At 41.9% G+C, this 14,271-nt stretch overlaps 1 protein-coding gene across 1 annotated transcript in view; it reads left to right on the top strand.

Moving 5' to 3' along the window:
• The window catches only part of ATAD5 (ATPase family AAA domain containing 5), a 66,899-nt gene that overhangs the window by 1,313 nt on the left and 51,315 nt on the right, over positions 1 to 14,271 (top strand). The window contains exons 2-5 of the mRNA XM_033184270.1: positions 1,184 to 3,078; positions 4,267 to 4,375; positions 9,791 to 9,955; positions 13,678 to 13,804. Of these exons, the coding sequence (XP_033040161.1) occupies positions 1,184 to 3,078; positions 4,267 to 4,375; positions 9,791 to 9,955; positions 13,678 to 13,804 (2,296 nt within the window). The remainder of the gene's footprint in view (positions 1 to 1,183; positions 3,079 to 4,266; positions 4,376 to 9,790; positions 9,956 to 13,677; positions 13,805 to 14,271) is intronic.

The raw sequence follows: 14,271 nt of genomic DNA, 5'->3' as shown, positions 1-14,271 counted from the left end.
CTCCGGAGCCTATGTATGTTGCCTTTGATACAATTGCAGTTTTATTTATTTATTATTATTATTATTATTATTATTTTTTTTTTTTGAGACGGAGTCTCGCTCTGTCGCCCAGGCTGGAGTGCAGTGGCCGGATCTCAGCTCACTGCAAGCTCCGTCTCCCGGGTTCACGCCATTCTCCTGCCTCAGCCTCCCGAGCAGCTGGGACTACAGGCGCCCGCCACCTCGCCCGGCTAGTTTTTTTTGTATTTTTTAGTAGAGACGGGGTTTCACCGTGTTAGCCAGGATGGTCTCGATCTCCTGACCTCGTGATCCACCCGTCTCGGCCTCCCAAAGTGCTGGGATTACAGGCTTGAGCCAACGCGCCCGGCCTATTATTATTTTTTGAGACGGAGTCTCGCTCTGTCGCCTGGGCTGGAGTGCAGTGGCCGGATCTCAGCTCACTGCAAGCTCCGTCTCCCGGGTTCACGCCATTCTCCTGCCTCAGCCTCCCGGGTAGCTGGGACTACAGGCGCGCACCACCTTCTCTGGCTAGTTTTTTGTATTTTTTAGTAGAGACGGAGTTTCAGCGTGTTAGCCAGGATGGTCTTGATCTCCTGACCTCATGATCCGCCCGTCTCGGCCTCCCAAAGTGCTGGGATTACAGGCTTGAGCCACCGCGCCCGGCCACAATTACAGTTTTATAAATAATAAATCAATGGCGTTTTCTAATACATGTATGATTTCTTTTTTTTTTTTGTGATAAGGTCTTGCTCTGTCACCCAGTCTGGAGAGCAGTGGCACCATCTTGGCTCATTGCAACCTCCGCCTCGCAAGTTCAGTGATTCTTCTGCCTCAGCCTCCCAAATAGCTGGGATTACATGCGTGTGCCACTATGCTCAGCTAAGTTTTTGTATTTTTAGTAGAGACGGGGTTTCACCACGTTGGCCAGGCTGCTCTCAAATTTCTGACCTCAAGTGATTCACCTGCCTTGGCCTCCCAAAGTACTGGGATTACAGGTGTGAGCCACCACGCCTGGCCTGGTTTAACTTTAAAGCTTATTTTCTTTCTAATGTATCACGTTTTTCACCTAAAGAAGGCTTCCTTTTTTTAATTCTATTACGTAAACCATTAGATCCATGTTTAAAATTTATATTTTGTATTATCTTGCTTGAAATAAGTGCCTTTTTTTCTTTTAAATTGCTAGCCATGCAAAAAGCGAAGGAAAGATGATGACAGATCTTCCTGCAAAACAATTACAAAATATTTATCACCACTAGGGAAGACTAGAGACAGGGTTTTTGCTCCACCAAAACCTAGTAATATTCTGGATTATTTTAGAAAGACCTCACCCACAAATGAGAAGATGCAATTAGGGAAAGAGTGCAAGATAAAGTCATCTGAATCAGTACCTGTTGACAGCAACAAAGACTGTATGACACCTTTGGAAATGTTCTCAAATGTAGAATTTAAGAAAAAAAGAAGGAGGGTTAATTTATCTCATCAACTAAATAATATTAAAACTGAAAATGAAGCTCCAATTGAAATTAGTAGCAATGATAGCAAAGAAGACTGTAGTTTAAATAATGCTTTTGTGGAAAGTAGTACTTCTATTTTACTTTACAAGAAACAAGTAGAGGTACTTGCAGAAAACATTAAAGATACAAAAAGTCAACCAAATACTATGCCCTCCCTGCAAAATTCTAAAAAAGTAAATCCTAAACAAGGGACCACAAAAAATGACTTCAAAAAGTTGAGAAAAAGGAAGTGCAGAGATGTAGCAGATCTATCTGAAAGCTTACCCTTGGCAGAGGAACTAAATTTGCTTAAAGAAGATGGTAAAGATAGTAAACAGATGGAGAATACTACAAGCTACTCTAGAGATAATGTAACTGAAGCAGCCCAGTTGAATGATAGTACAATAACTGTCTCATATGAGGAATTTTTAAGAAGTCACAAGGAAAATAAAGTGGAAGAGATACCAGACTCTACGATGTCAATTTGTGTTCCTTCTGAAACTGTTGAAGAAATAGTCAAAAGTGGTTATACAAGTGAATCAGAAAACTCTGAAATTTCCCAGCAGGTACGCTTTAAGACAGTTACTGTTCTTGCACAGGTTCACCCTATTCCGCTCAAAAAGATAGGGAAAATACCCCGAATTTTCTTGAAACAAAAGCAATTTGAAATGGAAAATAGTTTATCTGATCCTGAGAATGAACAGACAGTTCAGAAAAGAAAATCTAATGTTGTTATACAGGAGGAAGAATTAGAATTGGCTGTTTTGGAAGCTGAAAGTTCTGAAGCTGTGAAACCAAAATGCACTCTAGAAGAAAGACAGCAATTTATGAAAGCATTTAGGCAGCCAGCATCAGATGCACTTAAAAATGGAGTTAAAAAGTCTTCTGATAAGCAGAAAGATCTTAATGAAAAATCTCTACATGAAGAAGGAAGAGATGATAATTCTAAAAAAATCATGGAAAATCCTGATATCCAAATGGTTTCAAAAAATGGCAATTCACAGGCACACACTGATAAAGGAAGTTTTCCGAAGGAGAAAAATAAAAAGCTAAATAAGAAGAATAAGAAAACATTAGATACTGGGGCTATTCCAGGCAAAAACAGAGAGGGAAACACTCAAAAGAAAGAAACAACCTTTTTCTTAAAAGAGAAACAATATCAAAATAGAATGAGTTTAAGACAAAGGAAAGCAGAATTTTTCAAAAGCAGCACTTTATTTAACAATGAAAGTCTTGTTTGTGAAGATAGAGCAAATGATGACCTTCTAAAGGTTTCCTCTCTGTGTAACAATAATAAATTGTCAAGAAAAACCAGCATACCGGTTAAAGATATTAAGCTTACACATTCTGAAGCTGATTCTGAAGACAGCTTGCTAAATGTTTCCACGCCCAAGTCAACCAGAAGATCTGGAAGAATTAGCAGCACACCTACTGCAGAAACCATTAGAGGTATTGATTCTGAAGATGTACAAGATAGTAGTCCACTAAAGGCTTCCACTCCAAAAGCAGCCAGCTTATCAGAAAAGCATAGTTTATATACAGCGGAATTAATAACAATACCCTTTGATTCAGAGAGCCCTATTAGGTAAGGTTTGTTTTTGTTCTAACGTTCTAGTATTCTGCATGTATGATTAGCTGGGGACAAAAATGCTTCAAGTATTGGAGGGTATTTTTTTTTTCTAGAACACAGCTATTAGTAAGAAAAATAACAGGATTTCTTTTTTTTTTTTTTTTCTCACTGTGTCACCCAGGCTGGAGTGCAGTGGGGCGATCTTGGCTCACTGCAACCTCCACCTCCCAGGTTCAATCAATTCTCCTGCCTCAGCCTCCCAAGTAGCTGGGACTACAGGTACCCACCACCACACCCAGCTAATTTTTGTATTTTTAGTAGAGATGGGGTTTCACCATGTTGGCCAGGCTAGTCTTGAACCCCTGACTTCAGTCCACCCTCCTGGCCTCCCAAAGTGCTGGGATTACAGTCATGACCACCGTGCCTAGCCTTGAAGAAAAAGAACAGAGCTTCAAAAATGCTTCTTTGTTTGCCACATTTAGTTAAAAATTTGTTTTAATTTTAATTTTTAATTTAATTTTATTTAATTTTGTTTTATTTTATTTTATTTTGAGATGGAGTCTCATTCTGTTTTCCAGTCTGGAATGTAGTGGCACGATCTTAGCTCACGACAACCTCCACCTTCTGGGTTCAAGTGATTCTCATGCCTCAGCCTCCTGAGTAGCTGGGATTACAGGTGCGTGCCACCATGCCCGGCTCATTTTTGTATTTTTAGTAGAGAAGGGGTTTTACCATGTTGGTCAGGCCAGTCTTGAACTCCTGACCTCAAGTGATCTGCCTGACTCAGCCTCCCAAAGTATTGGGCTTACAGGTGTGAGCCACTGCACCCGGCAAGTTTGACTTAACTTTTGAATCAGTGGTTTGAAACTGATGGGAATTATTTTTTTCTCCTGTTTAAGAACATTCCAGAAATTGGAGCCCTAGTTGGTTCTTAGCTAGCTAGCTATCTAGCTATCTGTCTGCCTATCTATCTATCTGTCTATCTATCTATCTATCTATCTCTATCTGTCTATCTGGAAACAAGGTCTCACTGTGTTGCCCAGGCTGGTCTCGAACTCCTGGGGTCAAGCAATCCTTCCATATTAGGGTCCTGAGTAGCTGGGATTACATGCAGATGCACAAGCTCTATTTTATCTATATTTAATTGAGATTCTTTATGTTATAATAATGAAAATGTTTCTGAATACCTTATTTTTATTTCAGAATGAAATTCACCAGAATTAGTACTCCCAAAAAATCTAAGAAAAAATCTAACAAAAGATCTGAGAAATCTGAAGCAACTGATGGAGATTTTATTTCTCACACTAAAAAGGTAATTAAAATAGTAGAGTCCTATAAGTGCCATTCTGTTTCCTTAAAAAACAAACAAAAAAAACCCCACATTACTATTGGAAGTAATGAGCCATAATAAAATTCATGTATTTTATAAATTGGTTAACTACAACCCTATGATATTTTTCACTATTATCCCATTCCTCTAGTTAATTAAGATATCTTATTGTGAGGTGAAAGCAATTGATAAAGGCAGAGTATAATCTATTTATAAAAAGCTTTCTTAGTAAGTTTACATCGTGATCATTTTCCCTAACACTGACGATCTTAGTTTGGGCTGCTGTAATAAATTACCATATACTGAGTGGCTTAACCAACAGAAATGTATTTCTCACAGTTATGGGGATTGAGAAATGCAGGATCAAGGCGTCAGTTGATGCAGTGTCTGGTGAGGCTGTCTTCTTGTTTTCTCACATGGTAGAGAACAGGTAGAGAGAGGGCTTCACCCTCATGACCTAATCACCTCCTAAAGGCCCTACCTCTTAATACCATTACATAGTGGGTTGATTCCAACATACGAATTTTCAGAGGATATATTCAGTCTGTAACACTGCCTGTAGGTCATGATTGAATTTTTCCTTTATTTCTGTAGATTAGAGACTCAAAAGCAGAGTTTCTCAACCTTGCTATTATTGACATTTTGGCTGGATAACTCTTTGCTGGGGAGGGCTGTCCTGTGCATTGTAGGATGTTTAGCAGCACTCTGGCCTCTATCCATAAGATACCAGTAGCACCCAACTAACTCCTGTATAATGACAACGAAAAATGTGTCCAGACATTGCTAAATATTCCCTGGAGGGGAAAATAATCACTTCCACTTGAAAAACTACAGCTCTAAAGAGAGAGGTAAGATATACAAGAGTGGTTTAGTTGTTTCTGCAAAATAAGCTCCTCGTCCCCACCGTGGCAGAATTGGAGTACGTACGGGTATGTGTATTTCTTTTTTTATTATTATTAGTATACTTTAAGTTCTAGGGTACATGTGCATAACGTGCAGGTTTGTTACATATGTATACTTGTGCCATGTTGGTGTGCTGCACCCATCAACTCGTCAGCACCCATCAACTCGTCATTTACATCAGATATAACTCAAAATGCAATCCCTCCCCCCTCCCCCTTCCCCATAGGGGTATATGTATTTCAAAAAAGCCACCAAGGTGACTCTGAATTAATCCTTGGGTGAAAACAACTGCTACATTGGTATCTCCTTTGCTCCTATTCAGTAGCTGTCATTTTTTGGCATCTTACCACATTCTAGGCAGTGTGCTTAGTACTCACATCATTAATCTCATAAAGTAAATATTATTTAACCCTTATTTATAGATGAAGAAACTTGTTGTTAGTTCATAGGATGAGGAAACATGTGTTTTTATTTGTGATTCTGGGATGTGTCTTTCCTAGAGTTACACAACTATAAGCAGTTAGAAAGAGGGTCTTTAGTCCCAGCACTTTGGGAGGCCGAAGCAGGCGGATCACCAGGTCAGGAGATCGAGACCATCCTGGCTAACATGGTGAAACCCTGTCTCTACTGAAAATAAAAAAATTAGCCGGGCGTATTGGTGGGCGCCTGTAGTCCCAGCTACCTGGGAGGCTGAGGCAGGAGAATGGCGTGAATCCGGGAGGCAGAGCTTGCAGTGAGCCGAGATTGCGCCACTGCACTCCAGCCTGGGTGACAAAGTGAGATTCCGTCTCAAAAAAAAAAAAGAAAAGAAATATGGTCTTTAGTCTTTTGGAAAACATGCAAGATTCCAGCTGATTGTACCACAGCTAAAGGTTAAAAGTCTCTGTGGTGAACTTTGTCCCACATATTTTATTCTTCTTAATTCTAGAGGACAGCTTCAACTTTAACTTTTTTTAGAGATATTATGCCTTGGTTTGCCTCACGTACTACTTAAAATTGGGATTTAATGGTAAATTTTCCAGCAAGAGAAGTCTCAAATGTATCCAAATTGGGACCTTTATCCAAACTTACTTAGATCAATTATTTTATCTCATTCTCTGTCAATGAACCTCTTACCACAGGGCCCTTGTTCTCTGAAGCCTTATCCAGGCTTGTGTACTAGCTCTAGGAGAAAATCTTAGTAATTTTCTGGGTGAGATTTTTCTTTTTTGTTTCTTTTTTCTTTTCGTTTGTTATTTTTGTAGAGACAGGGTCTTGCTCTTTGGCCCAGGCTGGTCTCGAACTCCTAGCCTCAAGCAATCCTCCAGCCTTGGCCTCCCACAGTGCTGGTATTACAGGCATGAGTCACTGTGCCTGGCCAGATTTTTTTTTTTTTTTTTTTTTGAGACGGAGTCTCGCTCTGTCGCCCAGGCTGGAGGGCAGTGGCGCGATCTCAGCTCACTGCAAGCTCCGCCTCCCGGGTTCACGCCATTCTCCTGCCTCAGCCTCCTGAGTAGCTGGGACTGCAGGCGCCCACCACCGCGCCCGGCTAATTTTTGTATTTTGTAGTAGAGACGGGGTTTCACCATGGTCTCGATCTCCTGACCTTGTGATCCGCCCGTCTCGGCCTCCCAAAGTGCTGGGATTACAGGCGTGAGCCACCGCGCCCGGCCGATTTTTCATGTTTCTATGAGAATAAGAGTAAACTGGTTCTCCTAACAGCTCCATATTCATAACAGCTTATTGTTTATCCTTTCAGATAATAGTTTAATAGTTAGATTTTTTCTCTCCAGACATTTTTCTCTGCTTAAATAGATACATCATCTGGGTTTTTTTTTGGTTTTTGGTTTTTTTTTTTGAGACAGAGTCTTACTCTGTTGCCTAGGCTGGAGTGCAGGGGCACGATCTCGGCTCACTGCAAGCTCCACCTCCCGGGTTCATGCCATTCTCTTGCCTCAGCCTCCCGAATAGCTGGGACTACAGGCGCCGCCACCCCGCCCAGCTAATTTTTTGTATTTTTAGTAGAGATGGAGTTTCATCATGGTCTCGACCTCCTGACCTCGTTATCCACTCACGTTGGCCTCCCAAAGTGCTGGGATTACAGGTGTGAGCCACCATGCCTGGCTGATATGTCATCTTTTTTTAAAGGGATCACATAATGTAAACTGTTCTGCCTCTTTCTGTGTGTGTATGCTCAATTCCAACATAAAAACTTGTTGAACTCAATATGGAAAGCACATTTTCTGGACGATAATATTTAAATGCACATGGTCACATTGTATACCAATGGCAGTGCTAGGCCCGAAGGTCAGACTTTATTCTTACCTATGCTCTTTTTCTGTATCGTAATACCTTTTCAACCTTGTTCCAAGGATTCAGCCTGAAATACTCTTTGTACTCTAGACTACTATGTTGTATTTTTTGTTTGTTATTTTTTGAGACAGTCTTACTCTGTTGCCCAAGCTGGAGTGCAGTGCCATAATCATGGCTCACTGCAACCTCAACTCCCCAGGTACAATCCAGTCTCTCACCTCAGACTCCCAAGTAGCTGGGACTACAGGCATCATGCCTGGCTAATTCTTAAATTTTTCATAGAGACGGAGTCTTGCTATATTGCCCAGGCTTGTCCTGAACTCCTGGGCTTAAGTGATTTTCTCACCTGGGCCTCCCAAAGTGCTTGGATTACAGGCATGAGCCACTGCACCTGGCCTTATGTTGTATTTTTTATGTAATAGATCTTCTTGGTCTATCTGTCTCTGTTTCTCTCTCTATATATAGGTATGTGTGATGTATATACACATAATGATAGACACAGTAATAAAGTATACTGTATACCTGCACTATACCTGTTTGTACTCTTTCTTTTTTTTTTTTTTTTGAGACGAAGTGTCACTCTGTCACCCAGACTAGAGTGCGTGGCATGATCTCTGTCCCGGGATCTCTGTCCCCGATTCATGCCATTCTCCTGCCTTAGCCTCCCGAGTGGCTGGGACTACAGACGCCTGCCACCATGCCCAGCTAATTTTTTGTATTTTTTAGTAGAGACAGGGTTTAACCACGTCAGCCAGGATGGTCTCCATCTCCTGACCTCGTGATCCGCCTGCCTTGGCCTCCCAAAATGCTGGGATTACAGGCATGAGCCACCGAGCCCAGCCGTCTACTTTTTTTTTTTTTTTTATGAGACAGAGTTTCCCTCTTGTTGCCCAGGCTGGAGTGCTGTGGTACGATTTTGGCTCACTGCAACCTCCACTTCCCAGGTTCAAGCGATTTTCCTGCCTCAGCCTCCCAAGTCATTGGGATTACAGAGGCCCACCACCAAGCCCAGCTAATTTTTGTTATTTTTAGTAGAGATGGGGGTTTCACCATGTTGGCCCAGGGTGGTCTCAAACTCCTGACCTCAGGTGATCCACCCACCTCGGCCTCCCAAAGTGCTGGGATTAGAGTTGTGAGCCATTGTGCCCGGCCTCGTTCTTCTTTATCACATATAAGAAGCTTGAGGCTGGGTGTGGAGGCTCACGCCTGTAATCCCAGCACTTTGGGAGGCTGAGGCAGGCAGATTCCCTGAGGTCAGGAGTTTGAGACCAGCCTGGCTAACATGGTGAAACCCCACCTCTGCTAAAAATGCAAAAATTAGCTGGGTGTGGTGGCGTGTGCCTGTAGTCCCAGCTACTTGGGAGGCTAAGGCAGGAGAATCGCTTGAACCCGGGAGGTGGAGGTTGCACTGAGCTGAGATCGTGCCAGTGCACTCTAGCCTTGGCGGCAGAGCTAGACTCCATTAAAAAAAACAAAACAGGCCGGGCGCGGTGGCTCAAGCCTGTAATCCCAGCACTTTGGGAGGCCGAGACGGGTGGATCACGAGGTCAGGAGATCGAGACCATCCTGGCTAACACAGTGAAACCCCGTTTCTACTAAAAATACAAAAGCTAGCTGGGCGAGGTGGCGGGCGCCTGTAGTCCCAGCTACTCGGGAGGCTGAGGCAGGAGAATGGCGTAAACCCGGGAGGCGGAGCTTGCAGTGAGCCGAGATCCGGCCATTGCACTCCAGTCCGGGCGACAGAGCGAGACTCCGCCTCAAAAAAACAAACAAACAAACAAACAAAACAAAACAAAACAAAAACTCAAAGCCTTGAAGCCAAGGTCTGTGTATTATAATACTATTTTCTTTATGGTCTGCAGCCTAGAACCATGCATATAATAGGCTGGGTAACTGTTCAGATTTGGAAAGTACTTTGCCTGAATTTGGTGACTAAAATTAAAAAATAGATTGCCAAGTCTATACTGCAGACATCCTCTTGGGTGTTTTACTCACATGTAAATATATTTACCTGGATAATTTCAAGTAAGAAATAAAGGTAAACTAATAATAACTAGACACATTTCAATTTAAGGTCCCTGGTAAGATTTGAAAAACCATTTGTTTGTTGATTTAATGTGATTTGCGATTGTATTTTTTTCTATTATTAAATATAATATATTTTCCTGTGATGTAAATTAATATTTCAATTTTTTTGTCTAGGCAAGCAATGCTTCAAAAAACATATCAAAAGCAAAACAGTTGATTGAAAAAGCAAAAGCTTTACACATCAGTAGGTCAAAGGTGACTGAAGAAATAGTGATACCCTTAAGGCGCTCCTCTAGACATCAGATACTTCCTGAAAGGAAGAAATTGTCAGAAACGGAAGTAAGTATTATAAATATCTGTTGGTATAAATTCTCTCCTATTTTGCTGTTTGGAGTGGGAGAAGGAAACCATTATAAAGTTGTAAAGTAGGTTTGTGTGATAGCTTGAAGTGGTAGAGACACTATCATTTTCAGTTTTACTTTAAAAGCCTTCTGCATTTTTTGTCTGCAGAATACAGTTTGAATCCTTCTTAAGTCACTCAAGATCTTTCATAGGCTGAACTACCTCTTTGCTTTGTTTTTTTTTTGAGATGGACTTTCCCTCTTGTTGCCCAGGCGAGAGTGCAATGGCTGGATCTCAGCTCACTGCAAGTTCTGCCTCCTGGGTTCAAGCGATTCTCCTGCCTCAGCCTCTCGAGTAGCTGAGATTACAGGTGTGTACCACCATGCCCAGCCAGTTTTGCATTTTTGGTAGAGACACGGTTTTACGATGATTGGCCAAGCTGGTTTCAAACTCCTGACCTCAGTTGATCCTCCTGCCTTGGCCTACCAGAATGCCGGCCCTCTTCCCTTTCTTCAAAACAACTCTTTGCTCTAGTCACACAGAATTGTTCATTTCTCCCTCAATGGTGCAATTTTCACAGTATTTGTTTTATTGTTATCAGCTTGAAATATACGTTCCAGGTACTCTCTTCTATGTGAGGAATTCCTACTTAAACTTTGAGATCCTGCTAATTGCCAGTACCTCCTCTTTTTAAAAAAATAGTTTAATTGAGCTATAATTCCTATACGTGTATTTCACTATTTAAAGTGTACAATTCAGTGACTTTTGTATAGTGACAGAGTTGGGCATCCATTACCATAGTCAATTTTAGAACATTTTCGAATTTCCCCAAAAAGAGATTCTTTTCTTCTTGTCACCCCCCAATCTCCTCATTCCACCAGCCACAACGAACTACAAATCTGCTTCTGTCTCTGTAGATTTGCCTGTTCTGGACATTTCATATAAATGATATCATATAGCACGTGGTTTTTTGTGTCTGGCTTCTATTACTTAGGATGTGTTTTCAAGATTTATGCTGTAGCCTCAGTATCTCTTTTCTTTCTGTTGCCAAATATCCCATTCATCACCTGATGGACATTTGGGTTGTTTTCCCTTTTTGGCTATTCTGAGCATTTTACCACCTTCTCTTCAAAACTGTGCTTGTATTCGAGAGTCTTCTGGTTGAATATATAAAAAGAAAAAAAAACCAAAAAAATAAAATAATGGGCCAGGCACAGTGGCTCACGCCTGCAATCCCAGCACTTGAGTGGCTGAGGCGGGAGAATTACAAGGTCAGGAGTTTGAGACCAGCCTGACCAACATGGTGAAACCCCGTCTCTACTAAAAATGCAAACGTTAGCCAGGCGTGATGGCGTGACCCTGTAATCCCAGCTACTCAGGAGGCTGAGTCAGGAGAATCACTTGAACCCGGGAGGCAGAGGTTGCAGTGAACCTAGATTGTGCCACTGCACTCCAGCCTAGGCGACAGAGCAAGACTCTCAAAGAAAAATTAAAAATTGGCTGGGCATGGTGGCTCACGCCTGTAATCCCAGCACTCTGGGAGGCTGAGGCGGGTGGATCACAAGGTCAGGAGTTCGAGACCAGCCTGGCCAACATACTGAAATCCCATCTCTACTAAAAATACAAAACTTAGCTGGGTGTGGTGGCAGGCACTTGTACACCTGTAGTCCCAGCTACTCTGGAGGCTGAGGCAGGAGAACCACTTGAACCTGGGAAGCAGAGGTTGCAGTGAGTGGAGACCACACCATTGCATTCTAGCCTGGGTGACAGAGTGAGACTCTGTCTCAAAAGAATAAATAAATAAAAATAAATAAAATAAAATAATGAAAATAATGAAAGCTGTGCTTGCTGATGCCTTCAAGACAAATAGTTTCTTTCCCAATCTGTACTTTTGTATTTTTTTGTATGTTGATGGTGCACTCACCATACTGTATTATAACTAGTTAAACTATCTGCCCATGGACTAGCTCTCCCTCTCTTCCCTGCATTCAGATGTAACATTTGATGCCAATTCTTGAATTTTGTCTGTGTGTTCCTAATTTCTTCTTTGTTGCCTCACACATGGTAAGTGCCTGGTAAATCTATGCTGATGACAGGAAAATAACAGACTTCATTCTAATGTATTTCTAGGATGTACAGTTCCAACAGGGCTATAACCAGACTTTTTATAGCTTGGTCATATTAACTGTTTTATTTGGAATACAGTCTATTAGTTGCTTTTTAAAAAATTTCTGCATATGAATACCAGGTCATATGTTAGTTGCTTTTTTTTTTTTTTTTTTTTAAGGTGGAGTTTTGCTCTTGTTGCCCAGGCTAGAGTTAATGGCGCGATCTCGGCTCACTGCAACCTCTGCCTCCTGGGTTCAAGCGATTCTCCTGCCTCAGCCTCCCGAGTAGCTGGGATTACAGGCATGTGCTGTCATGCCCGGCTAATTTTCTATTTTTAGTAGAGACAAGGTTTTTCCATGTTTCTCAGGCTGGTCTTGAACTCCCGACCTCAGGTGATCTGCCCGCCTTGGCCTCCCAAAGTGCTGGAATTACAGGCATGTGCCACCATGCCCAACCTTAGTTGCTTTTTCAAAAAAGAAAGCCTTGTTGGGCCTGGTGGCTCACACCTGTAATCCCAGCACTTTGGGAGGCCAAGGTGGGAGGATTGCCAGAGTCCAGGAGTTCGAGACCAGCCTGGTCAACACAGGGAGACGCTGGCTCTACAAAATATACAAAAATTAGCCAGGCATAGTTGTGTGCGCCTGTAGTCCTGGCTTCTTGGGTGGATGAGGTGGGAGAATGGCTTGAGGTCGGGAGGTTGAGGCTGCATTGAGCCATGATCATGTTATTGCACTCTACCCTGGGTGGCAGAGTGAGACCCTGTCTCAATTTAAAAAAAAACATGAGTCACACCTGTAATCCCAGCACTTTGGGAGTCCGAGGCTGGTGGATCATGAGATGAGGAGATGGAGACCATCTTGGGTAACACAGTGAAACCCCATCTCTACTAAAAATACAAAAAATTAGCGAGGCGTGGTGGCGAGTGCCTGTCATCCCAGCTACTCTGGAGGCTGAGGCAGGAGAATGGCGTGAACCCGGGAGGTGGAGCTTGCAGTGAGCTAAGATCTCGCCACTGCACTCCAGCCTGGGCAACAGAGCGAGACTCTGTCTCAAAAAGAAAACAAAAAACAAACGTGAGGCCAGGCACAGTGGCTCACTCCTATAATCCCAGCACTTTGGGAGGCCAAGGTGGATGGATCACCTGAGGTCAGGAGTTTGAGTCCAGCCTGGCCAACATGGCAAAACCCCATCTCTACTAAAAATGCAAAAATTAGCCGGGTGTGGTGGCGCGCACCTCTCATCCCAGCTACTCGGGAGGCTGAGGCAGGAGAATCTCTTGAACCTGGGAGGCAGAGGTTGCAGTGAGCCATGATTGCACCACTGCACTCCAGCCTAGGCAACAGAGACTCCAACTCAAAAGAAAAAGAATAAAAATAAAAAAGAAAGCCTATGGTAATAATAAACGCACCCTGATATGATATAAGCTTGTATGATGTAAGCATGGACTCCTGCTATTCTATCATGTGTTTTCTGTTTCAATTAGATAATATCTGATGGGAGGTGTATGGAGCTGCTAATTATGTTTTCTATGATTTCTATCACTGTGATTCTTTTGAAATTTCAATGATATTATATGATTTAATTAAATTTTTTCTCCTATTTTATCTTAGGATTCTGTTATAATAATAGATTCAAGTCCTACTGCTTTAAAGCGTCCAGAGAAAAATCAGAAGAAACTTCAGTGTTTGAATGATGTGCTAGGAAAGAAACTTAACACATCCACTAAAAATGTACCTGGTAATCAGATTTAATAACATTTATGATGTTTATGATGTATATTAGAATGTTCTGGGGTTTTTGTTTTGTTTTTGTGTTTTGGGGTATTATTCTGAAAGTGCTGATGATTGAAATTTAGTATCTTATATAAAATTGTAACTGTATTATATTTCTATTTTAGTAAGTAAAGTTATGATATAGTGAAGAGTTTTTCTTTTCTTTTTTTTTTTTTTGTGACAGAGTCTTGCTCTACTAAAAGGCAAAAAATTAGCCAGGTGTGGTGGTGCATACTTATAGTTCCAGCTACTCAGGAGGCCAAGGCACGAGAATTGCTTGAGCCCTGGAGGCGGAGGTTGCAGAGAGCCAAGATCGTGGCACTGCACTCCAGCTTGGGTTAGAGTGAGACTCCGTCTCAAAAAAAAAAAAAAAAAAGAAAGTAGCTGAAGGTGGAGATGGTAAACATTGATACTAACCTAAGTATTTATTTT

Source organism: Trachypithecus francoisi, unplaced genomic scaffold (assembly GCF_009764315.1).
Source record: "Trachypithecus francoisi isolate TF-2019V2 unplaced genomic scaffold, Tfra_2.0 Lachesis_group20, whole genome shotgun sequence".
NCBI lineage: Eukaryota > Metazoa > Chordata > Mammalia > Primates > Cercopithecidae > Trachypithecus > Trachypithecus francoisi.
This window is presented reverse-complemented; position numbering and strand designations above follow the sequence as displayed.